Source organism: Haliaeetus albicilla, chromosome 21 (assembly GCF_947461875.1).
Source record: "Haliaeetus albicilla chromosome 21, bHalAlb1.1, whole genome shotgun sequence".
Lineage (NCBI taxonomy): Eukaryota > Metazoa > Chordata > Aves > Accipitriformes > Accipitridae > Haliaeetus > Haliaeetus albicilla.
In genome coordinates this window covers 13,326,592-13,353,958 of record NC_091503.1, presented here as the reverse complement: position 1 = coordinate 13,353,958, position 27,367 = coordinate 13,326,592, and the positions used below count along the sequence as shown (strand labels likewise).

Sequence of the window (27,367 nt, the reverse complement as noted above, 5' to 3'; positions counted from 1 at the left end):
GCCATGAGGAAGCGTTGCAGGATTGGAACCAAACTGGGTAAGTACACGGTTTGCAAATATGCACATAAGTAGCATTGTTAAGATTACTGATTGGTATTTATGTGTGATTAAAAAAATCCACCCTACAAACTAGAGGGGAACACTCCTGTTTAACACATGGACTACAATACCAAAACACATCTCCAGCACAGAAGAACTATTTTCATAACTAATCTACCAAATAGGCAATGGCAGCAATCACTATAAGCTATTTTACTTCCGTGTTTCTGAGATGGTTAAAGCTAAGCCAAACCAAATCGATGGGTTTTCAGATAAGGATCCTAATAGAGACCTCTTCTGTAAGGAAGGCACATTACCCAACCTGGCTATTGAATCACACAGAGACAGGCCCTGAAAGGGTCCCAGAAGTCAACAATCAGGAGACTTCAGTTCTCAATCCTGACTTAGTTCTGGGCTAAGTTATTGAAGCTTGTGCCTTGACTTTCCTCACAGCTAAGTACTTACTGGATACACGCAGTGGAAGTACCTTCTTCATATGAGACTGCCTCAGAGCGACACCATCCTCTCCTACACAGACCTTCTCATAGATGATTGAACAGCTCATAAGGGGAAAACGTTATGAACATCCAATTCTTACAGTCAAGGAAGAACTGGTCAGGGCAGCCGTAGCAACAGTGATCATAAGATGGTAGAGTTCAGGATCCTGAGAGAAGTGAGCAAGACAAAAAAGCAGAATCACAATCCTGGACTTCAAGAGAGCAGACTTTTGCCTGTTCAGGGACCTGTTTGGTAGAGTGCCATGGGATACAGCCCTGGAGAAAAGAGGAGTCCACAAGAGCTGGCTGCTTTTCAAAGATCTCCTCCTGCAAGCTTAAGAATGGTCCATCCTGACAAGTATGAAATGAAGCAAAGGTGGCAGGAGACCTGCATGATGAATAAGGAGCTCCTGATCCAAGCATAAAAAGGAAATAGTAAGAGGTGGAAGCATGGACAGACAACCCAGGAGGAATACAAAGAAACCATTCCAGTAGGCAGGTATGGAGGTAGGAAAACCAAACCCATCTGGATTTGAATGTGGCGAGGGACATGAAGGGCAGCAAGAAGAGCTTCTACAGGTCTATCAGCAGCAAAAAGACAATGAGTGAAAATGTGGGCCTGCTGCTGAACAGGGCAGGCAACCTGGTGACAAAGGACACTGAAAAGGCTGAGGTATCCCACACCCTCTTCACTAGTAAGGCTGATGTTAAGAAATCATAGGTCCCTGAGACCCATGAGAAAATTTGGAGCAATGAAAAGTTACCCATGGTAAGATGCTACCCATGGTAGCAGATGATCAGGGGAACATTTATATAAACTGGACACACACCATGAGACCTGGTGGGATACACCCACAAGTGCTGAAGGAGTTAGCTGATGCCATTGCAAAGCCACTCTGGAAAGGTCATGGCAACTAGGGAAGATTCCTGACAACTAGAAGAAAGGAGATGTTATTGCTATCTTCAAGCAGGAGGATGCAGAGAACTACAGGGTGGTCAGCTTCACCTTGATCCCTGGGAACATGATGGGACAACTAATCTGGGAAATCATTTCCAAATGTACAAAGGACAAAAAGGTGCAGACATAGATTTACGAAGGTGAAATCATGCCTGACCAACCTGATAGACTTCTACGATGACATGACTGGGTTGGTGAGTGAAGGAAGAGTAGGCTAGATAAGTGGACGGTGAGGTGGATTGAAAACTGGCTGAACTGTTGGGCTTAGCATTGTGATCAGTGACACAAAGTCCAGCTGGGGTCCAGTCACTAATTGTGTACCCTAAGGGAACACAATGACCTTGACAATGGGACAGAGTGCATTCTCAGCAAGTCTGCAGGTGATACCAAATTGGGAGGAGTGATTGATAATGCCAGATGGGTATACTGTCCTTCAGAGGGACCTCGACAGGCTGGAGAAATGGGCAGAAGGGATTTTCACAAAGTTCAACAAATGGAAGTGCAAAGTCCTGCAACTCCAAAGGAGTGACCCCGTGTACCAGTACATACTGGGGGTGACCAGCTGAGAAGGAGCTTGGCAGAAAAGGGCCTGGGGGTCCTGCTGGACACCAAGTTAACCATGAGCCAGCAAAGAAAGCCAACAGCATCTTCAGCTGCATTAGGATAAGTGTCACCAGAAGGTCAAGGGAAGTGATCTTTTGCCTCTACAGGCCACTGTGAATTCTGGGCTCCCAGTACAGATATAATGGATCTGCAAAGGGCCACAAAGGGCTGAAGGATTGGAACATCTGTCATAGGAGGAGAGGCTGACAGCTGGATTTGTTTAGCCTGAAGAAGGCTCAGAGGTGGATCTGACTGATGTGTATAAAAATACCTGGGTGGTGGGAAGAGTAAAGATGACCGAGACAGACTCTTCTCACTGGTATCCAGTGACAGGAGGTGAGGCAATGGGCACCAACTGGAATACAGGAAATGCCATCCAATAATACGAAAAGGTTTGCGGTGGTGGGTGTTGTTTTTTTACTGCGAGGGTGATGGAACTATACAGGTGAGGGAACAGGTTGCTCAAGGAGTTTTTGGAGTCTCCATCCTACTTAAAATTGACTGGACAAGGTCCTTTGCAACCTGCTCTTGCTGACTCTGCTTTGAGTAAGGGGGTTGGATTAGACAGTCTCCAGAGGTCCCTTCCAACCTTCAACCATTCCGTGATTCTGTAAAATTACACAATGTAAACTTTTGCTTGTATACTTCAAGTTTCCTCTCCCAGCAGCAATCCCACTTTCCCACTACCCAGCATGCAAGCTATAACTGCAGGATGCAGACACACAGGTGGGCACAGGTTTTTACATAAGTTAGAATTTTCCTCCCTGGGCTCTGAAGACCTTGTTGCTATTTATTTTTTTTTCATCTTCCCTGCTGCCACTTCACCCTCCATGCAGCATGAAAACAGACGTAGTCACATTAACAGACATGGGACTGAAATCAGTTAGTAGTTCATAACATGTTTGGTTCACAGCAATTAGGGATCAGTGTTTGATGCAGATAAAAACACCCCAAATAATCAGAAATTAGTAAGTTCTTTAATTTTGCCAGCATGGGGAAAGAGGGAACTAAAGGCCTCCCAAGACTGAGTGCCTCCTCTTTGGACAGCACAAAAATATAGAAGGAAAAATGGAGGAGCTAGAGATAAAGCTGCATTCAATATACAAGTATGAAGAGAACCTTACTCGAGTGAGGGGTCATATGCTAAAAAAGCCCCTTGATTTTTACATTTCACCTTTCAGCTAACAGTGGTAGGGTTTGCTTCTTAAAATTAATTCCTGTGTGACTCCAAGTTCCCATATATCTGCAAGGACTTAAAACTAAATAGAACCTCAATATCCCCTAAACTAAAGAACAAAAAAACCCGTATGCATCTTGCAAGGTAAAAAAACACCTGAGCATTTACTGGCTTTTTTAAATGTAGTTACACACAAGTAAGTTTTTACTCTTCAATAATATATCCCTGTTGCATATGTAAGGGACAGCTATCACTGAAAAGTCAACCCATTACTTTCGTATCTCATACAACACATTCACTATAAAATTTCTGGCAACAAACGCCTACAGCAAGTAGGCAAAATAACCTTCTACTACCCAAGACAATTTAAAGAAGTAAACTGAACATTTGGGGCTATCTGCGCTACAGCCAAATTGGACTACGCTGTTTAATATGTGACTACAAGGATAGCAATAGCCATAAAACCAGAGCCATTTCTTCAGACCTATGTTTAACTGCTCAGCGCAACAAGTTTCAAGTGCTGAAAGCAAGAGAACTTTTACTAAGGTTACACTGCCTTTTTGCTTCAGAAATTTGTAGAAAAATATTTGCCAGCTTCACCAGTTCAATACAACTCAAAACAAAAAAATCTTACAGTACAGTCAAATACTGATGAGATCACTTGTCCTTCAGAAAAAAAGTTGCATACACATAGATATGAACTTGCATCAACTGAAACACTGTGCAAGAAGAGATATTTCTATCATTTTAGCCAACCTAGCATTTGGAGAATTGGTTTTCAAGACATTCAACAGAGGGATATGAGTCCAGAGTTAGGGATAACAGAATTTAGATTAAGCCATCTGCATGTTACCTATACACAATAATAGATTATTAGTTAGAATCAACATACTGTAAACAATCACTCCCATGAAAACTAATTAAATGAAAACAAATCACAGTCAGCACACTGGATTCCCAAAGCACCAACAGCCAATGCAGCAGGACATACAAAGACTGGATAGAGAAAATGAGGCTAAACTGTTTACTTAGTAACTATGAAGTGAATGTGCTACTGTTTTCTGAACATCCAAAGGAGAAGCTACAGTGCTGAGAGCTAATCCCCATTTCTCACCAAAACAGACAGGAATGCACACTGGTTAATTTGTTCCTACTGATGATATCATTCTGTTAAGTTTACTGTTTTTAATAAGGAGCAAGTTTCAGTCTTCTCTCACTTTCTCCCATGTACAAGATCAGATCAGCCTCTCAGTGACCTACTTTATGAGTCATAGTCCTCACTATTTATGATTCAGAAAAACGTCTTCTCTGACAGTATTTCCCAGACTACTGTGGGTTCATTCCAAGAACCAATTTCATCTTCATTGGTTTCCTACAGGAAACCAGACCAACTTCCTATTATTTTATTTTCCTTCATTTCAGCATGGCTCACATAAACTAACTGGAAGTGAGAGTGATAGAAAACTTCATTCTGCATAAACACAAGCCAACATAAACACCACCAAAAAATACTGAAGACGTCACTGGTTCAAAGTCACCAGAACGTGAAGCAAGCTAAGATCAGAAGTTCTTTTCCCTCCTTCCCCAAACATGATGCACACAGGCAAAACCAGTTAAGTTTACATAGCCAAAGTTTAATGGTAAGAGCTGTTCGGGTCTCTGGTGAAGACATTCACCCCTTTCCTTGCGACACAGCACTACTTGCCAGGGTCAAGTTACTCATCTTCAACAAGTCCTTTTTGTTTCAGTTTCTGTAATTTGATTTTTCCAACCAAAACCCCAGAAATGCTATAATAGTGCAAGTAGTAGCAAAGCTGTTTTCTCTATTTGTAGGTCAATCTTTCAAAGAATACCACCTGCATGAAAACTGGTATAGGCGAAGCCTTTCTAGAAGTGATGCACTCAGATACACATATTGATTTTAATGCAAACAGAATAATGTGGTTCTAAGCACTGTTTGGCCTAACAGCGCTGCATAACTTCACTAGGACTGATCAGCAGCAAACTCTACAGCAAAAGTTGTTTCACATGGTAGAAAAATCAGATTTTTAAACCTGTGGATTTTGTTGATAATGACAACTTAACCTCACTTAATCTGACATCTTCATACATATTCAGTAGCAAGACTCATGCAGCAATTCAGCACCACAACACAACTATCTTGACTGAAGGCAGTGTTTACCTGTCAAAGTTAGCAGTTGTTAGAACAGCTATAAATGCTGCAGCCGAAATGAATCAAAGCAGTATACCACCACCAATGCACAGTCACAATTCTCAGTGCTAGAAGCTACTCACCTTGACATGGCTCTGAGCTCCCAGGTTGTATATCTCAGTGGGTTTGACTTCATTAATGATCTTCACCAGGCAGGTGCTGTCCGTGAGATCACCATAGTGCAGCTTCATGTCTTCAGAGTTTAAGAACACAGAGTTAATACACTTTAGTCCCAGAACAATATGGCATTCTTGGTCCAAATCCTATTCCAGGTTTAAAATCCAAGTAAACTTTTTCCAATAAATGTTAAGAGATCACCAACTGAACAAGGTTTTGCTTCAATTTTTTCCCTGCTTTAAGCACAAAATATAATTCCCTGCAGGAGTAATGAATACCGTTTCAGATTCTCTTTTCAATAATCTGATTTACCTAACAACATTTATAGCATTTGTTTAATAGTTTACACTTCATTAACCCAGGTTGTATAAACTAGATCAATGTCATACACAGAATTTCAGCCACAAAAAAAGCACGTTATTTTAGTTTAGGCTTCCAGTCTTTCACTCACAAATGTTTTTAATAACTTAAGCATACATAAATAGCATTCTCCTCCTTCCCAAAATGTTGCACATGTTTAAGTTCCTCATTGCAAATATAATTTCACAACACAACAAAAATGTCTAAAGTACCTGTACAAGATGAACATTTAGGTAACATTACAGTACAACCCACTGCATTTATTACTATTATTTTTCCATTTAAAAAAATATAGATACACTCTGGAATTTCAGAGAACATTGTAACTGTCAATAAAACATGCTTCATGATATTACACACCAAAATCTCAAATGTGGTTAGATACGTCAGTCACACAGCTGTTGTTACCCTTTCCTGACAGATACTTTCTAATTTGTGTGTGAAAAAGTAGGTAAGAGCATGAGACCAACTCCTGTCAAAATTAAAAGAGCAGACTGCAATGTCTTATCAACCTGTCCTTTGTTTCAGACCCTGACCTGTCAAGAAATTATTCCAAAAGTGAACTTCATTCTGATGAAACAGGTCTCATTTTCCTCTTATTTTAAAAAGATCAAACCACCACACTGCTATTCACATATCTATTCAACAAAAGAAAAATCTTGTTATAACTATTGATAAATTGGCTGTTTACATTTACTTGCCATATTTATACAGATTTGTTGGATGTTTTTGACCTTAATAAATTTATTTATATTTAATTATTAAATTATTAATTAAATATATATTTATAAATATTGCCCTATCTTCAGGAAAAGTAAGAAATTCCTATTTCACTACATTTTAATGGTCTTCCCATTTGATAACAGCCACCACTTTTTGGGGGCTATATCATCTACGGATATAATCAACGTGATTTTTTTTTTCCTTTTTTTTAATCCTGAAACCAAGAAATACAAAAGTTTATTACAAAAGACTACCATATGAATCCACAGTACATTTTTTTTTTTAAATGCTGTAGAGATATGCAAATTTTGTTTTTATTTAAGCTGGTTCGGGGGGGGTTATGGTTTGTTTGTTTGTTTTAACAGTTTAAGGCAGCAAAGAAGTAAACAAATCATGCAGTTCTCAGGTGTTCAGCTTTGCACATTCCTATTTAACAGGTACTTGAGGCTTTTCAGGTTGATAAAGTGATACAGCCCAGCAGGTCACAGTATATTCTTGAAATCTGCTTTTACATCCACATTGCTTGAGAAGGACAGTTCTGAAGAGACTTCAAGACCCAGCTGAAGCTATAGCTAAGAGGTAAGGGAATGGTAATGCAACTTTTTTTAAAAGGAAGAGATAGCTGTCATTAAATATGACGGCTGGCAAGCAGGTTATGACGCTTCTTGTGCACAGACATCAATTATCCGTGGTGTGGGCTGCCTTCATTCCTGCCACCAGTTCTATACAGGCTGTGCTGGACCACCACCACATTTCCACTTGTACGGAATGCAACTCTTCTGCTTCCCAAATGAAATTCAATACATGAAACCAGTTCTGCCTGTGGGCCAGAGCATGCACAAGATCCCAAATGGTTATAGGATAGTTCTATCTGCATATCAGTGTTCACCTGCAATCCTCAAAACTGTCGGAGCCCAGACCACCTGAACAACTGTGACATTTTTCTTACAACACTGAACAGAGACCAAGAGCAAGCACCACCTAACCAATTTCTCTGATGGCAATTACCACATTTTTCAGGACAACTCTGTGGACTGATGGGAGCAGGGAAGAACCCAAATGCACTACCCTTTCTGTACCAGAAAGGAAAGCTTCCCCTAGGCACCGGGCAGCCCTCTTCTTCCTCTGCTTACCTTGGCTGGAAGTTAAACGAAATCTCCCTGCCAGGTGAACCAGCCTTTTGGAGAGGATGGAGCAGAGGACACTGGTACAAGAGGAGGCCCAGGGAGCAGCAGCAGCTCTGTAGAAGCCTTAGGGTGTGAAAGAACAACCGGTTCCTTTCCAGCCTAAGCAGCAGCTCGGCAGGAGAGAGGTGCCACAGCCAGGCTCCCTCTTCCTACACCAAAGACATCCAGTTCTGCCACCATCCCCAGGCCAGAGGGCAGTCTCAGAGCTTCCCAGGGGAAGGTGGGCTGCCAGCTGGGCTGAGCCAAGCATCAGAGATACCCTCCCACCATTACCTTAGATTTAAAGCTCTCGAAGGGGAATGCCCATTTTGGTCTACCATCAAGTCTTCAAAGCTTCTTGTCCAAATGGTTTTTTTTGGTTTTGTTTTGTTTTTTGGGGGGTTTTTGGGTTTTTTTTGTTTGGTTGGTTTTTGGGGTGGGGTTTTTGGTTTTTTGGGGGGTTTTTTTGGTTTTTTTAAGGGAAGCAGAGCATGAGGCTTTGTTCATTTTCTGACCCATGAAAAAGAGGTCTTTCAGGATTAATAGGCTAAGTGGAAAGAGTTACTAGCAATGAGGTTTATTTGGTGCAAAGATTTATAAACACAGATCAAGTGCCAAAACCTTTGGGGTTTGGTAGTATTATCCAATCTAAAAACCTCCTTAGCAAGCAACAGCTGGAGGGCTCACTTCAGGAAACACCTTGTTTTCCTTCTTGTTCTCCCTAATTTTTTTTGTATAAAGAGGTTCACTGTCTATGAAGATCATCATCTTGCAACATGTAATCAATTACTCATGGGAAGAACACATTGGGCAAAGACAAAATTAGGGTTTGCTCACATCAACAACTATTGCTTCTTTGCTTCCTCCAGTACTGCCTGGAAACCCATTGTTTCCAAACAGTTTCCATGGAGCAGCCTTTCCTGAGATTCCAAGTCCAATTCCTCCTCCTCCTCCCATTCATATGGCTGCATTCCTCAGTTAAAGGAAAATAAGATAAGTGGGGAAAAACTTTAAGGTCTGCTTTCTTTTTCCTTTCTTCCATCCCTTTCCTTAAATGTGCATATACATATTTATCACAATCTACATTGTCTTCTCAAATCACTTTTCATATTCACAAGGTGGTCCTCACAATGCACAGGTTACCATTTGATTTTTTTGCTTGATTTTACCTTGTGAGCCATGAACGTAAGTCATAGGAAACACAGTTCTTACGTTGTCCTTGACGGAAGCACAGGTTTCAGTATTCTCCATGAAGATATTTTATTCAATTTTATCCTTCTTTGTCAGATATTTTAAGGAGCAATGTACAGTAAATAGCAACTATTCACAGCAAATACCACTGAAGTCATGTCAGAAATTAAATATTTTTTAAAAATTACAAGCAAAGATCAAGTGAAATCTAAAAGTTGCATTATATATTACAATTCCATAAAAACAGGCTCTGTTTAACCATGGTGGGAAGCAGACTTCAAAAGACATGAGATTTATTTACAGCATGGAGATATTTAGTGTTAACAATACCTTAAATTGGACTATTTAGGACAGTATCAGTCTGCACAACTCTACAAAATATGCATAGCATAGAGAACTATATGCTTGTTAAAATGCTCAATCCCTTTGCTGAACTGGAGCCATCCAACATTTGAGCTTCTTCTCATTAAGTGACTAGTTAACCTTCTTTAAGGTAAAATACTCAAACAGTTTTTGCAAAGTGTACACTAAAGGTAATAATTTCAGCTTTCCAAATTATCAACGGTAACAGAGAATACAGTAAATTGTCAGCAAATTTCCAAGAGCAATGCCTTTCCTTCAGGAAAAACAGGTAATCGTTTCCTTGGGTGTAGAAATTCAGAAGGTCCAAAGATTCATTCTTCCTGTCATCAGTAAGAATTGATCATGTCTTATTCATGCTGTCATACAGGCTGTCCCCAAACCTTCACCTCCATCAGGCACTAAGAAGCTCATGAGGAAACAGAAGTGGAGTGCTTAAGATAACTGCCTCTAAAAAACCCATTTTACTATTCTGATATCTCAGTGTTTTCAACCTCTCATAGCTTTTTGCAGGCCCAGCCATTTTCTAATTGCTGCTGCCTAGCTATGTGTGAACTGTGTCAGCATTTCTACACAGCAGAAATTGCCTTCCTGGCCCCTCTTGGTAACTCACAGACACAAGAATATCTATACTTTATGTCACATTTTTATCAGAGAAAAATTGTCACTTTTCTTTCTGAGATAGAGCAGCTAGCTAACACAAACAGAGAAAAGAGAAGCTTAGCTATCAAGGAATTTTGTTTGGTTTTTTGTTTTAAATAACCAACCTTATGTCAAGCACAGCTTAAAAAATAATTACTTGTTAACAACATTTAGGTAGAGGAAACTGGGATTCCCTTCCTACTCCTGGGGACCTTTCTCCACCAAACGCACACCACAGACTAAAAAAACCAAACTTAAATATAAAAACAAAGTCTTACTTCCTTCAATGTGAGCCTGTGGGTTCTTATAGAGATGTTCAATCCGGCCTGTATTAAAAGAACTAGACCGACGAACGATGCCATGCACCTGGGGATTGAACAATGAAAAATACAAAAGGAAAGTGGTAAACATTAAGAGAAAATGTTCATCATCATCATCACTCTTTTCATATACGGGAGCCTAAGCCTTACATCAGGTAATCAGAGTTTGTCTCTATTCCTAAAGGCAGACAGTTATCCAAATGGTAACAAAATACTTGGAGATGAGCTCTGACGCTGTCATTTATTTCAGTACCCTCGAGTGGTTTCACCTTCTCCCTTGGTGACACCACTAGCAACCCAAGCATCACACACAGTACAGAAAACACACTGAATTGCCCTAGAGCACCATCTCCGAGTGCGACTTGCCAATGTTACTGGAGCTGGAGAAGCAATATGTGAATTCCAAGATAACCACTTCTCCCAGGTTGCAGAGAAGTCTTTCTGGAGCCAGAGATGATGGGCATGGGAAAAGCAGCAGCAACAAATGGGGCTAGGGAAAGGAGAAAGGGAGCAGAGAGGAAAGAAGGGAAGAAAAAGACAAGGGGAAGGAAAGGGCAGCAGCTGCAAGGCCCAAATATATTTTAGAAAACAGCTGTTATTCACTTCCCAGGGTGTTGGAAAAAGAGCCAGAACAGTCAGTGCTGTTTTGTGGACCTCATGAGTCAGTGTTCTCCGGTGGGTTACGAGACACGTAGGCAAGCCTAAGGCTGAAACGCAGGTTGGGAATTTCCTTTAACCAGCCACGATAAATAAGTCAGTGAAAAAAAACCCCATTGGTTCTGACTGTCGTGGTTTAACCCCAGCCAGCAGCTAAGCACCACGCAGCTGCTCACTTACTCCCCCCCCATCCAGTGGGATGGGGGAGAAAATCAGGAAAAGAAGTAAAACTCCTGGGTTGAGATAAGAACGATTTAATAGAACAGAAAAGAAGAAACTAATAATGATAATGATAACACTAATAAAATGACAACAGTAGTAATAAAAGGATTGGAATGTACAAATGATGCGCAGGGCAATTGCTCACCACCCGCCGACCGACACCCAGCCAGTCCCCGAGCGGCGAATCCCTGCCCCCCCCACTTCCCAGTTCCTAAACTAGATGGGACGTCCCATGGTATGGAATACACCGTTGGCCAGTTTGGGTCAGGTGCCCTGGCTGGGCATGAGAAGCTGAAAAATCCTTGACTATAGCCTAAACACTACTGAGCAACAACTGAAAACATCAGTGTTATCAACATTCTTCGCATACTGAACTCAGAACATAGCACTGTACCAGCTACTAGGAAGACAGTTAACTACATCCCAGCTGAAACCAGGACACTGACTAACATTAAAGAAAAGCCCGTTTGTCTCTAATACATTAGAGAAATTGTTCAACCACTGATCCCATTTCCTCCTTATGCAAGATAGCTCCATGCCTGCTGCCAAAATTCATGTTAGTTTAGGTTACCAGCTGCAGGAGTTGTGCTTGCACAAGTGAATCAAGCTTCAGCATCTGACTGTCCTCCACATCTCCCTGACCTATATTTCTGAAAATGATCCCTTTTTGATGAGTCCTACACTTGGTTGGGTTGGGCCATCGCTTTAGTCTCTCATTTCATGTTAACTTGTACCTGCGAGAATATACCAGCAGGAACAGGCAGTGTTTGGGGTTTTGGTTTTGTTTTATTTGGGGATTTTTGTTTTACACATAACACAAGCTATGGTTATTGACACAGAAAACACTTTTTATTCCATCTTAAGTCTGAAACTTAACTGAGTAAAAAGGTATACACAACCGCAGAGTGAGACCAGTTTGCTGCTTTAACAGTAACATTTTGGTGGCAAGATCTCTAATAAGAGCTGAACAAGCTTCATCTTTACAACTTGCAAGTCAAATCTATGATGCCAGTTTCCTTGCATAAAATCTTGTGTGCCCAGCCACACAAAAAGCTCACAACGTACCTTGTTCTACAATTCAAACGCTAACTTTCCAGAACCGAGTAAAATATTTGCATGTTGAGGATCAATGGGGAGCTGAGAAACATGGCCCCCAAAAGAAATTTCCATCAAGTAATGAATTTATGAAGATAGATTTTCAAAGTTATGCAGTTAAAAGCCCTATCAAAATAATTATTTATAGGCTGTGTGGATAATTTATAGGGACATAATGTTTACAGAGTAACACTTTCAAAAAGCAACACTCCCATAATAACTTCATTTTCGCAAAAGATGCTGGAAATATTTTGAGTACTCAAATGAACACCTGTTTTGCGAGGTAAAAAACAGACTTCACAATTTTAAAGCATCAAATTGTTCTAAAGGACGCTAACTGAAACACTCTACAACTCTTCTAGAAAAATTAAATATTTTGGCTTAAAGTCCTGATGAGAGACTGCTTGAGCTCTCAATTATGTCTCTCTGAATTAAGTCATGCTGAAATTCAAGTTCAAGCAAATGATTGACCAATAAGTCAAATCTTGCCAGCTCAAAGCCTGATGAAAGATTGTGCTTGCAAGAGCTTTGTGTCAGCTGAATGACTGTGATACCAACATTTGACCAATGAGATGTGCTAAATGCAATCACCCCAGGACTTCAAAAAGTTTCAGCAAACACACAAATCCAGAAAGCCTGTTGCATCCAGCGATAACAAGAAAACATACAAACCCAGCTTTTTTTTTTCTCCTTTTCTCTTTTTTCTCCCACTCCTTTTTCTGGTATGCACATACAAGAGAAAGAAAACCTGCCAAATGCTTAATCCATGACAGCAATATTACTGTAAAAAAACCTGATGAAAGGTACCTTTGTCTGCATGGGACAGGTGAAATGAGAACTTTGTGACAAGCCAAAATGTGTGCAAACTGGTTAATCTAGTTAAGAATGTAAGATCAGTGGATTTTTCTCAATAGGGCTTGACCTTTAAATAGATTCAAATTAAAAAAAAGGTCAAACGAGCCATCTTAGGGAGGCAATCAGTTATCACATGTACTCTTGTGTTCAGGTATTCAGGAACAGAGGTCTAACTGGGAACACAGAAAAGAATTCCAACAAATTGATGGAGAGTTGAGGAACAGAAGAAAAAACCCTCTACCCAATTATTGTAACTTTTCTATTGTGGAAGGGTTATATTTCATTTTAGCTGCCGTTCACAGTTCCCAATTTCATTGTGGACTAGGAGAGAGCATGTGTTTTTGCCTTTAAAGTGGCAGAAGCAACCACAATGATTATGTCTCTTCCCCAAATGGAATGAAGAAATAGTAAAAATAATTGATTTACAACACTGAAAAACCAACACCAATAAGCAGATCAATCAACAAAACAGGAGAAAGAATGGAGCAAGCAAGGCAAGATTAACCACATGCAAAAGCATGGAAAGCACAGACTGGCTGGCCGAGAAGAGACTTCTCACTAAGCTATGAAGCTGTATTACAACAGAAGTAATAAAATCCAATATTAGAATGAGCATTAGCTTTTACTAAAAACCCAGAAAATACTACATTGTGGGGATATTAATCCGACCACCCATTTCCTTCTATTATACATTTTGGAAGCATCTGTCATGACTGAGAAGGCAAACGTTCTCACATATATGCCCACAACAGTTCAAAGCCATCAAATCATATCATAATAATGTGATTGTTGGTTTGCTGGGCCACAAAAGAGACGATTTTGTCAGGGAAAATTTTGCAGCAAGAAGTAAGGAATCAGACTCCCTTTATCTTAAGGAAAAGGTAAATTAAAATTATGTGCTAAGCAAGACTATAATTAATCCAAGAGAAGGAGTGGAAAATAACACTAACAGTGTATTTTGGGGTTTGGGTTGATTTTTTTTTTTCTTTTTAAACAGAGAAAGCAAAATGCAAGGGTTTCATTGCTGAAATATAACTGCCAAAATAAAAGGGCCTCTAGTGTGGAGAGAGAGGGAGAAAGAGAACAAACAAGAGATTCTTATTCCTTTATGTGGTACATTGCATCATAAATTATTCCCTAATTCCTTACAGTTTTGGCTCACACAGGTTGCTGCTTATCTGAGTTGGCGGGAAACATGCAAAGCAGCTATACCCTGAGGAGAAGAGGGAATCCACCAGTGGACATTAGATGATAAATAGTACAATAAGCTGGCATGATTACAGGCCATGTTGCACATTCCTCTCCGGAGTTTTGATTTGTTATCTAGGGCTGGAGTGGAAAACATACACAGAGAAGGACAGAAGCAGAGGAAGCTGGAGCTGCAGCATCCAAACGACTCCATCAACCCGCAGCCGGTCACCGTGTCACTCACCTCGTAGCCTTTTTCCAGCAGGAATTCAGCCAAGTACGATCCATCCTGGGAAGAGTAAGATATAGGAAAATGTCAGAAACAGTGAATGGGCCTGGGAGATTTAGACTGGTTAAGGTCTCAAAAAAGGGAAGAAAAAAAAAATTTGCACTGAGTTGACCGGGTAACAAGCATATAGTTTGATTCCTCCAGATTTATACACTGACCCAAAAATACTATAGATGCTTTTTGGTTAATTTTAGATTAAGAAGCAGTATATTTTAAGATAAGTTGCTTACAAATGCTGGTTGAGAACTTCTGTCTCTTGAATCTCTTCCCAAGTTCCATTATAAAGTGCCTAGGGACATCTTTCCAAAATATCCTAACCACAGTTATTGAATTTTTAACTATTTTGGAGATAGAGAAGGAAAAACATTCTAGAAAAATTGGTGCAAGCTTGGCATACTCTGAAAACTAATGTGCCTCTGTAGCACTGTGTCACACTCGTGTCTCCCTTGCACACATGCTGCTTCCACCAGCTTTCTGAAGGCAGCAATAATTCTGCCTGCCTGAGTTTTCAAAAATATCCCTAGAACGCCCTGTATTTATACTACTGAATAAAAGCCATTTTCACATTTTATAGATTGAGGGTTGAGAGTTTGGGTTGTTTTGGTTTGGAGGGTTTTTTCTTTTTTTTTTTTTTTTTCCTTCCTTTTAAGTCCTTGTCAAACAAATTATTAAACTCCCAAAAAGCAAATACTTAAAAACACATGCTAGCGCATGTTTTCCTGAAATAAGATAATTTTCCTGGCATCACCATTGCCAGGATTACCAAATACAGCAAGTCATATTATCCTTATAAATGTGTACACACCATCACAAACCCAGCAAAGTTTACCCCTCCAGAAGAATGCTCGCTAACCAATTCAGTGAATATTACCCATGCCCAAAGAATCTGCATCTTTTCACTGATTTTTTGAACTGGTTGTTCCTTTAATATGGGAGAGTATTCCACCAGAGTCAATTGACTTGCTACATAAAGACTATAAAAGCATGAGATGCCACCTATGCTTACATGCTTAAATTCTGTTATGTAGATCTGCTCTGCTGTGATCATGGCCAGAGACATGTAAGTGCAAAATTAAACAGACATCTCTTTCATCCTCTTTTTAAAAGCATGTTTCTCCAGAGAAAAACCTCACCTCAGTTTAAATGAACTTTTCTTATCTCACAGACAGCTTAAGGAGAATAACATACCGAAATAAGAAATGTGAGATGCACTAGAAGGCCCTAGAGCAGCAGGACTGCCAGTGGAGACTGCTTACTACATTGATGGCAAAATGATGCAGAATGGCATGGTGCAGTGTAGAAGGGGCATGTTGCTCTACGGTTAAAACTGCAGCATTACAAAAAGCGAGTGGCTTTATGGTATAAATGTTTCATAAAGTCTTACACAGTCTAGAAGACCTTGAAACCACGGAAAAGTCTCAGCTTACATACTTCTTCCACTACATGTATATCTGTGTGTTCACATAACTTTACAGTGCCATAACCCAACAGCCACCAGTCTGTGACACTGGTTGATCTGGAACATGACAAACTATGTGTGCCATGGCATCACTGGAACAGTATGTATTTCTGTACACCAAATGAAAAGAACAAGACCTTATCAAAAGGAGAAGTTAAAAGAATATGCAATGGAAACTCTGGAGAAGCTTGGGACAAAGGCGGGGATGACAACTACCTTTAATGTAGTTGTCATCTTTTTCATTAGTAATTCCTCCAGAATTTACTAGAGGTCGATCAGAGGGAAGAAAACTTCCCGATTATACTTGGTTGCTCAGTCCGCTAAAATAAATAAATATATAAAATGAAAAGGAGATGAAAGTGGGAGACCCAGAGAGTGCAAAGGAGATGAAAAAAGAAAGGCTGTGATTACTTAGGAAGTTGATGGGAAACAGACTTGACTAGGATTGAACCCTGTCAATAAGGTCTTGTTCTTCTCACCCAGGCCGTTGCTCAAACTTTCCAGTCACCCTGGAACATTTTGAACCAGCAGTGGCACTCGCTTCCTCTGCGCTTCCTTTCCAGGTCTATCAAGTGATAGGGCAGGGCTTTACAATGAGTGGGAAACAGGCAGCAAGTGTGAAAGCTACTGGTTTCTGGCTCCAGCACAGCACAGCTGATTTACTGTCCGGTAATCGCACACAATGCGGATTCATGCTGTCCTGTGCTGCGATACCGTATCGCACACAGCCCCCAGGTTTCACGTTGCCCTCCCTTTTTTCAGTACAGCAGCTGTCAATGCTAACAGCAATCAGAACAGCGATCAAAGTGTCAAAGAGTTTGCAGCTTGTAAGGATAGTACAGTTTCCATCTTTTCCTAATGAGGTCAAGGAGTAACTAATATTGAGTAAGCTCTATTAAGTTAGGCAAACCTTTATCCATAGGGGACTGCATTATGCATATAAATTTTATTATCAAAGCTATTGATTTCCATTTATACTACAAACAGAGCATTCGAGATTCAGGATTCATTAAACCAGGAAAGGAATATTAGAGGAACTAGGTGTTTAGCAACAAATCTCAATTTTTGTTAGGGTTAACAGATTTTGCTTTACTTAAGCCACGTGCTGCCAACCATATCCATTCCTGGTTTGCATCTGAGCAGGAATGGACCAGGATGAAGTGCATGACTTGGTCTGATCCATGAAGTTGAGGACTGGGGGGAAGGGTCTTCCCTTTTGTAAGAAATGCTTGTAGTCACCTTCATCCTATTTCGCTGAGTGTTTTACCCTGAGACTATTGGTCTAAATCATGTCCTCCTTAACGCTGAAAAAACCCAATACCAGCCCCAGGGGCAGTGAGCACATGCAACCAGCAAGGCATTAGTACAGCCAGAGCCCAATCTGATCATTGAGGTAGCTATGGGTACTCTACTCCCCCAAAATCAACCACAAAAGCAAGGTGAAAAAACAACGGTCTATAGAGCTTAGAGTGCTTGGTTACTGTGTTCCCTCCAATTGGCAATACGCTATTCTACTTTAGAAGTGTTGTCACATTTGAGAGCTTACTTTTGCTAATGTAAAGTACCCAGCTATTACTGTTCGCCTTGTAACAAATCAACAAAACCTCAGAAGACAGAATTACATCCCTTTGTCTGTGGCCAAAACATCAGTCTTCAAAGAAAATAGCCTACAAACTGCCTTTAAGTAGGATTGCAATGAGACTTGGCCCTGCACAGATACGTCAGACCAGCTTGAATGGTCAAAACAGCTTAACAAGACTGATTAAATAAACCACCTCTGTTAAAAACAGTTCCTCGTCAGCACACTCTGACATATCAGACTTGAAGAATCACTACACTGTCTTCAGCCAAATAGTAGTTTGAAAGCACACACAAAGAATAATACTTCAGCTGTCTTCCAACACACAGCAGCAGGTTTCCAACTGCAGCTGCCTTACAACATGTCTGTAAAATTCCCAGACAAAAGAAAACACTCACATAAACTAGAGTAAGACAACTTTAGGATGCAATATTTTATATTTAATATAGTAGTTAATGTCAAGAACTTCAATAAGCTTTGACACACTATCAAAGAAAACCTCTTCCAGCGGACTGAAGAAATTGAGACATAAACAAGAGCTGGACAGTGCTTTGCCACAAACATCTAGAATAAAAAAAAAGTATCAAGTTTGACTTGATCCATGAGCAAATAGGATCATTTATACAGAAAACTGAAAACAAGTGGAATTAAATAGCCTGTTTAACAATCCAAATCTCCTTTATTTTGCACTGTTCTACACAGGGAAATTCTGTTTGCAGTGGATTAGTTTTGGATTTATATTGGCACATTCAGAGAAGGCTGTAAAAGCAACCCCAAATGCAAAACACATTAATCCTCCTCCCTTGATATGGCCAGTTCCAACCAACATCCTTCTGCAAAGCTCCTGGATTCAAGAACTAGATTATGTCCTACCTGAGTGTTCGTAATCTAGACAAGGAGACTCCCTCTTCCCCACAGCTCCTCTCTGCTAATAAAGATGAGTGGAAGAAAGCACTAGAAGGATGAAGAAACAAGGAAAAAGAGACCAAGAGGAAGAGGAATAGGGTTCTTTTTATTATTATTCCTAGAACTCCAGGAGAAGTATATGGAATGCTTTTCAGAGGGAGGGAAAAGGAATTAAAAACCTAAACACAAGTGATGCAAGTGTATTATGACCGTAACGTGGAAGAGAAAGGGCTCCCATTGTAGGGGGGTAGTATAAACATTTGAGAAGAAACAACCCCGCAGTATGGTGGAAAGAATTACATTCCCTGCAAACATGCAATGTTAGGAAATCCCAAAGCCATGCAAAGGATTGTGAGAAATCCCTAAAGAGATCCCTAAGAAACTGTTCACCAACAGCCCAGCTCTCTGCTTTCTGAAACAACAGAGCTGCTAATATCAACCTGTCTCCCAAACCTGACTCCCAGCCACAAGAGACACGGTCGCTCAAGAAGCACCACTTCACCGGATAACACAGCAGGGAAGAGAGCCCGACTACTGTGCCATCGCCCATCCTCCTTGTGCCCACCTATTTGCAAATGGATTAGCAATAAAGCCAGAGAACATAATGCAACACACCCACTGTCAGATGCACTGTTTGAGGGAGGTGGTGGGTTTTTTCATATTTCTACGATGGGGGTGTATGATGACATATCTGTCCATTTGCTACATGCTTATAGATCTGCTCTGTACTTCTGTGTGTCACGAATACCAAGTTTTCAGACTTCATTATTCCTTTGGGAAAAAAGTGCCCTAAGTTTCCGCTTATCACATGAAAGACCAAAGTTGGTTATACTTATAAAATTCAAAATTGAGTAAAGCTATTGCCATGCCTGTAGGAATAACAGTACAAAGGTGAGTTCATAGAAGTTCAAACTATTGATGGTGTCAATTATCAAGGTCATTCATAGCGGTTCTAAATTCCTTTTGAACTAGAAACTATAGCTGTGCTCTGCTGAAGTTAAATTTTGATAGGTTCAATTAATCTGTTTGGGGGACAGTGCATGGAGAGAAGAGGCACACATTCAGCTGTAGGACATGGTTTTTATTTCTTAAAGGGATCTTTCTGCAGTAATATCACCAACAGTGCACTGTCACCATTTTCATTTAGCCTTGTTTGAGTGAATAATCAATACTTCCATTAAAATATGCAGAACCAGTGCCACTAGTAGCCTTACACAATAAATTGTTGCTTCATCAAATTTTAAACTTTCGCATAGCTATAAACTAATGCTCTTTCAGTGACTTATTAAACTGGAGTATGGTGACAGATCCTTTGGAGCAGGGAACACACACCACTCTAAAGCAACAACTAAATGATTTTAATAACAATCCATAACAACAACTATTCATTTGTTTGTAGCACTCCAAAACAGCCTTCCTTCAAAAAAAAAAAATCCAAGAGACTAATACAGTCTAATGTTATTTTTGCTGAAAAATGCATACTTCTAATCATTTCCAGTGATTTACAGAGGAAATAAGTAATTTTTTGCAGCTACTATAAACAGAACAGTGCTGCACTTTGTCTTAAGTCTTCAAGGCAATACTCGAGGTAAAGCATTAAAGTGTTCATAAAAAATTCTCCACACTGAAAAAAGGAAGAGTTATGAACTCTGAAGTATTTAACTGATTTATTAAAGCTGCCACCCTCCAAATGCAGTAGTTATTTTGCTATTTTGATTTGTATTCTGGCCAAGTAAGAATAGGAAAACAAGTGTCCTTTTGTTTCTGCAGTCCAAAGAAAAAGTCAAAAAGCAATAAATGCTAAAAAAAAAAAATCTTTGTTTTAAAACATTCCCCACTTAATTGAAGGGGTTTTGTAATGCATTAACTGCAGTACAACAAAAAAATTAAGCAGGAGGAAAAGTTATCACTAGCAACAACAAAAACATTCTAATTGCATTACTCTGTTCTTTTTCAATTAAGAGTTGTTTAAAAGTAAAAGAAAAGCAAAATTGCTTTGGAAAAGTGAATCACCCTGTTATTTCCTAGTCTGAGCTCCATCTGACCTCACACACTATTCCACTGGTAAACACTCAAGTTATATTAAGAGCTGCAACTGCAGTTATGGACAACAGCAACAAAGTTTTCTTCCTTCCTTCCTCCCTCCAGTTATCTTTCTCCAAAACAATATTATTCACATCATCAATATTTATAGCTATTCTGCTGTGAACTTCTTCTAAAGAACAAACCTCTGCACCAGCCAACACGAACAGAGCAAGCTCATGTAATTTAAACATGCTCCTTACCATTAGGAGAAGCAATCAGTTATGAGTTCTGGCTTAACTTAAGCCAACAAGTTACCTTACCAATACTAAGGTATGTCAGTGCAATGCTCCTATTTTTTTTAAAGTGTTGATATTTTAAAATATAAAGTCTTCAGTCTAAAATACATATGATATTCCACAATAATCAAACAGCTTGCATCTACCACACAAAACCCCCCAACATCTCAGCTTGGGAAAAACAAGTTACACCATCAAACTGAGTATATTAAGGTTCTTCCTGATTGCAGGAACCTCTGACACTTAATGTGTTATTTCCAAATACACTTACCACAAATTTCCCCATGACAACAGTCAGATGCTTGATAGCTTTTTAGAAAAAAGTTAAAGTAATGCCCCTAAACTCTCAGGCTGTGTGCTCAAACATTCAGATACTCAAAATAACTACTAGTTTTCAGATGTGTCCAAAGAACTATTTCTATAAAGAGGAAAAGTATCAGTAGAGAGCCTTTTGTAGATTTTAAAGAACAAGCTTTTTCTGAATGCATCTTATAAACCATAATACATTACTTTTTTCTTCAAATATGAATGTCTGCAGTATACTAATATAAAACAAACCAGTTATGAACTCTGAATGAGAGAAACCTAGCTGTATTTTTCTGTCTCACTAGTGAAACCACAGGGATCGGAGGAATGTGTCTATAAACATGGAAATGCAAATCATATGGACAACAGTCCACAAGAAAATTAAAACCTCTACTTACAGTGTTTGTAATGGGAAATCCGTAACAGTTTTAAAACCCACAAGATGATTGTTTTGCCCATCCCTATTTCCTCCTGCTTTCAGAAAGCTACTGGTATCAGCTGGTCTTTCACCTTTCCAAAATAGTAACCTCAGCTCCAGTCATCAGCAGCTACGAGCATTTTGGACATGCCCGTCCTCAAGTACTCACACTAACCCAGCAGCCCCATTAGGTGACTAACACTGCTGCAGCCAACTCAGGGGGAAACCCCTCAATCTGCAACAAATGCAAACTAACCCCAAACACTGCCCAGTGGAAACCCAAATGCACAGAACCTAGTTGCACAGAGCAAAGACACCGGGAAAGCCAGGACTAAGCTGCAGGACACGCTCTCAAAAGAATAATTTTGACCTCGAAATCTGAAAGTTCAGAGTTGTCACAGTAATAAACTATAAAGCCCAGAAATGGTTTTGGAAGAGATACAATGTCTGTTATGTTTAAGACAGATGAGTAATTTTGTGAAGTGACAACAGGAGGAAAATACGAAGTCTTCGCATGCCACCTTTACCTTTAACGTCCTGCAGAGGAAAACCAAAACAAAAGCAGTAACATGGCTGTTACTGTAACTGGGGCAGCCACCTGAATTTATGACCATAGCTCAACACACATCCTACCAGAAATAATGGATCCACCTCACTCCCAGACAGAACAATATCTATTATTTTTTTGCTGCAGCAGCTTACTACAGCTGCTGAGGTTAAAGCTCCTTTCACCATTGTAACGTCAGCTTCTCACACTGATGCTCAGCAGGCTTTCTACTACAGCTGCTCACTGCCTGAGTTTATGTTACTTTAAGTTTAGCCCAAGACATTGTTTCCTAACAGGGTGCGAGGTCAGTTATTTAAGAGAAACCAAAATAAACATCGCACTTGCTATCTTGTTTGCGTGAGACCAAAGCCTAATGAAGGAGACGTAAATGAGTGTCTACAGGGAAAAAAGGTTTTAATTCATTCTTCTGTACTCAGCTTTACACATGGCAATAGCAATTTAGTCTGAAATATGACTTATTTACAGAGAAACATAAAACCAGAAAGAAAGCATGTTCCAATTGGAGTAGAGAAGTAACGCACAGTGAGACAACTTTTACTTTCTTAAATGTTTGCACGGTTAGAAATTTGAAAATGCAGTCAGGAATACCTGATTGGTATGTCGGAGCTTTAACAGCTCTCAGTCTTGCAATATTTGCTGGGGTGGAAGAGCGGCACTGCTCCTGCAGTGATATGGTCTGCAAGTCATGGGAGAAACCACTCTGTTCCCTGGACATTTCAAGTTCTAGGAAAAGACAGCTTGTGTTGCAACTGATCATTACTCTCTTAGGTATTGCCTCTCCCAGTCAGCATGGTGAGAGCCCAGTTTTTGCTGGTCTGCCACCTACTGAAGCACAGATAGATTTTTCAGAAACTCTGCTTGTTTATGCAATTCCCACCTTTTTATTTCAAGGTTCTTACACTTCCCAATTTACAGTAACAGAGGTCTTTAAAAGATGGCCCCCAACACCTTCCACTTTTCCGGGGAGCTCAGATTTCTCTTTACACCAGGAAGGCATACAATAAGATACAATGAAAATAATTAAAAAAAAAAAAAAACCCTATCACAGCAATAAACTTCCCGATACTTATGCAGTAGAATAGAAAAAGAAATATCCAATTGACATTTCAAAACAAATAAACAAGAAAAATCCCACAGAAATCCCAAAGCTAAACTCTTCTGAAAGAATATCAATATTTGGACCAAAATGTTACATTTTAAATGACTCTCTTTACTTGGCTATTTGTATCATCTTTCCTTCAGGAGAAACTGAAAAAACAGTAACAGGAGAGAAACATAACAGGAGAGCTCTTCAGAGCTGTTCCCAAATGTTCACTCTACACACATGCTCTTCTTCCCCATAACAGGAGATTGTTATGTATTTTGAGTCCTAAATACATAAAGCTACACTTCAATTCATTGAAAAAAACAAACAAAAATGATAGGAATCTTAAGACAAGTTCTTCCTATGCATTCCAAAACATTGTTCTCACAAAAAAAAACCCTAGAGAAACAATTAGCAAAAGTCAAAGACACAGTCTACAAAGATTTGAATACAATGCTTTTAACTAGTTTTTCCAAAGATAACACTTGCCAGAATTCCATGTTTTACAACACGTTTTTATTATGCCCAGAAGCAGCTCACATTTGGTTGGATATTTTTAAGCAAGAGTAAATATGCTTCAAAAGTGGGATTTTTTTTTTTTTTACAGTCTAGGATTTATTTTTTTTTTTAATACACAATGTATGTTCTATAGTATAATTGTAAATAAATTAAATACATGGACTCTGTGGTAAAACCTGATTGAACAAACAGAACTATTAATTCAGACAGCACCCACCTTTCTCTGTAAGCAAAACCAACAGTTAGTGAAGATGTTTAACTATATAATAAACACGCTCATGTTCAGAACACTTAAGTATAGATTGATTGAAATTGTACATTAGACCCTGATACCTCTGTTCCACGTGGCCGCTCTTGCTAATCAAGCACTGGGATGCCACATGGACTGAGCTTCCTGGTGGCGAGAAGCCAAGCAGGATAAGGATTATCTAGGCGATAGCAAAAGGATGCAGTGTTTTTTCAGAGAAGGTTGCAGAAGGTCATCCTTATATTTACAGATACCATACAATGCCTTGTGTACCCAACTTCACAGCTTTCCCTTGTCAGCTTCAAAAGGGGAAAAAAAACCCACCCAGTTTCATTAATTGCCAAGGTTCTTGTCTAAGGGGAAACTAGAAAGGGAAAGCGAGCAATCACATATCTGTCAGGAACAGGATTCGGAATAGACAGCTACTACAAAACCACCAGCAAAATACCCGTTCCTTCAATTCATACAATATTAAAAATAACCTGCAGTTTGAGTTAGCAATAACCCCTTGTACCATCTTCAAGTGCAGTCATCAGAAGAATTCTTTAGCTAGCTAGCTAGCTTTCATGAACGGCTTCCTAATAAAGATTAGGACAGAGACATATCAAGGTAAAGCAACTGTATAGCTTAAATATTTCCACATCAGTTTTGTTGCAATGAATTATGCAGGTTTGCATAGATCTCTGAAAACAGAGGAACTATTCAAAACTTTCACAAAGGAGCCTTTAGGAAGCATCAAAACAAATTACTTTAAAGAGCTTGTCACAAACATTTCTTACTTTAACTTCTTTCATTTGCTGTTCCACAAAACCTGAAACTCGTTAAATTTAACTGACTTTACAAGCTGTGGAGAGACTGAGTACATAGGACACATTTTAGTCATTTTTGTCTGTATTCATAGTAATTTCCTCTAATCTCAAGGTTTCTTTGCAGTTCGTTTGAATTGCTTTGCACCCTAGGAACTACAGGAAATACTACGGAAACCTCCCTGTCTCACTTACTTTGCAAACCGTTCAGCTACATGTATTCCTGGTTACATCAGTAACAACCTACCAAAGGCAAACAACACAGTATCACAATGTTACTTGCTTAAAATTCATAAATTCTTTAATTTAATTGCCAAGGGACATGAGGGTACACCAACTGAACAAACACAGCCTTTTTTGCAAAAAGGCAAAATGTGAAGAGAATATGCAGGTTTTGTTACAAACATCACTGGCATCCTATCTTTCTTAAGAAACACTTAAAATTTCCATAGCAGGCACAGGAAGAGAACTTTTGGTTTCGTTAAACATCAGATGTAAACATGAACAGCAAAGTGCAAGAGGGCCTCATTTTCAGAAACGTGGGGACTCAGAACAGCTCTTTTCTTTGAACAATACTCTAAGCCCCCTAGGAGAAGATTATCAGATATGTGTGTACATAAGGAGTTCCTAAAATGAAGTACACGGGTCCTCCTTTTAATGCTATTAAGAATTACAGATTAGCACCACCATGCAGCTGACTATTTGGAATAGTCTTCATGCGCCTTATTTGCAGGTTCACCTGCCACCTGGCCTTTGCCTGGGCTGAGCCAACACCTCCAGCAAATAAGGGCAACAGATAGAAGTCAAGAAATTGCACCTTATGAATCTTAAATGCTTATGCATTGAATCACTACAATATGCTCGAAGTAGATAGAAAAAGGAAGTTTCCATACTGAACTACATCGCACATGGAAAACTAATTTGAGCACCCCTTAAGGAGTTCTTCACCACCGCATCAACTAAGCTAGTCGGCATCAAACCATCTGTCTTCTCCCTCTGCCTCATTCCAACAGAAGGGGCATCATCCGTTTTTCCTCCCATCCTTCCCCTTGAGGGTTATCCGTTATTTAGAAAGCTTGGAGAGGCATAGGACTGTTATTTAGGCACCTGATTATACGACCTATGACCTGATCAAACTATACTACATGGTACCCTTTAGATAAGCATCCTTACTCTTTAGGGACTGTTTGCATTTATTTAGGGCATCTGGAAATACACTGAACAATGTCTCAAGAGTATTAGTGAATGTTTCTGTACTAGTGAACATGCTGACAACCAGTAGGTGCATACAACCAGACATCAGGAATCATTTGTGCACAAACATTTCATGCATGGGGTCAAATGCATTTCTGATCTATGACAATTCAATTTTCATTCAAGGGCACACAGAAACAAGCAGTTATGTTCCTCACTGGATCACCCCATACCCTTGACAGCTCAGTTGTTTTATGCTTCATTGATGCAGAATCCGAATGATTCCACAGCATCGTGCTGCTTCCTTCCCCCTTTCATGAAAGCTAGTAATTTGTAAACACTCACTTCATTTATATTTAACTTTTCACAAGAAATGGGGAGAAATTCACCATGTTGAAACTCAATGGTCCTAATGACATTTTGTGGAAGGTGGTCAGGAATCCAGAAGCAGCCCAGGGACTGGTAGTCCCATATGTCCACTGGAAAAACAAACCGAACACCAGTATCTTACGCACTCTATTTTACAATCTTCTCTATCGCCAAGTATTTATGCTTTACTAAAGTCTTAGGAGTTAATAACAAGGTTAATAACATCATTATAAGATAGCTCCTCACTTTGCCTATGTTTATTTACAGCTTGAGGAAAATCCTAACAAAACCACATCCTACAATGCAACTGGCTAGACTAGTAGTGCAAGATACTAAAAGGAATCCTCTTTCTTTCTTTCTTTTTTTAATGCATAGCAAGGCTGAGAAAAGCAAATTACTCTTGCTGATGCCATGCAGTTAAAGTGCAAATTGCAAAGTCGTTTCCACAATGTTTGTTATTCTCCCGAAAAGAACGAAAGCTCTGAAGATGTTGTTGTAACAAGAGGTAAAGATTTAGTTGCACGGACCCTCCCAGTTTAAAATGTGCAACGAACAGTCCTGGGGGGCCTTGACTTTTGCCTCTGGCATGATTTGTGTTTGATCTCACTCAAGCAACTTAAACTTGGTTTTAAACCTTTTTTTTTTTTGCCATAAGCATAAGATGAATGATTATGCATAACATTGCTTATAAAACACCCTCAAATACTATAGCAACATATGCAAACAGTCCTGAAAACAGGTATCAGGAAGGAAAAATTATTAAAATGCATATATAAGCATGCTTCCCAGTAGAAATTCTTAGGCAAACTCACCCTGTTGTTAGAAGGGGGAAAGGAGGGAAGTTGGTTTTTTTTTAATTGCAGAAATATTAATAAGTGGCACACTCAAATGTGTTTTTACAGAACAGGGGCGAACAAACT

General features: G+C 39.5%; 1 protein-coding gene across 2 annotated transcripts in view; it reads right to left on the bottom strand.

Annotated features, from left to right (window-relative positions):
* The window catches only part of GMDS (GDP-mannose 4,6-dehydratase), a 428,015-nt gene that overhangs the window by 344,668 nt on the left and 55,980 nt on the right, over nucleotides 1-27,367 (bottom strand). Inside the window, exons 2-5 of one of the 2 annotated variants that reach the window (XM_069808977.1) lie at nucleotides 16,566-16,582; nucleotides 14,627-14,671; nucleotides 10,324-10,411; nucleotides 5,570-5,679 (exon numbers count right to left, since the gene is read on the bottom strand). In XM_069808977.1, the coding sequence (XP_069665078.1) occupies nucleotides 5,570-5,679; nucleotides 10,324-10,411; nucleotides 14,627-14,671; nucleotides 16,566-16,582 (260 nt within the window). The remainder of the gene's footprint in view (nucleotides 1-5,569; nucleotides 5,680-10,323; nucleotides 10,412-14,626; nucleotides 14,672-16,565; nucleotides 16,583-27,367) is intronic. The other variant, XM_069808976.1, reaches the window with a different exon arrangement.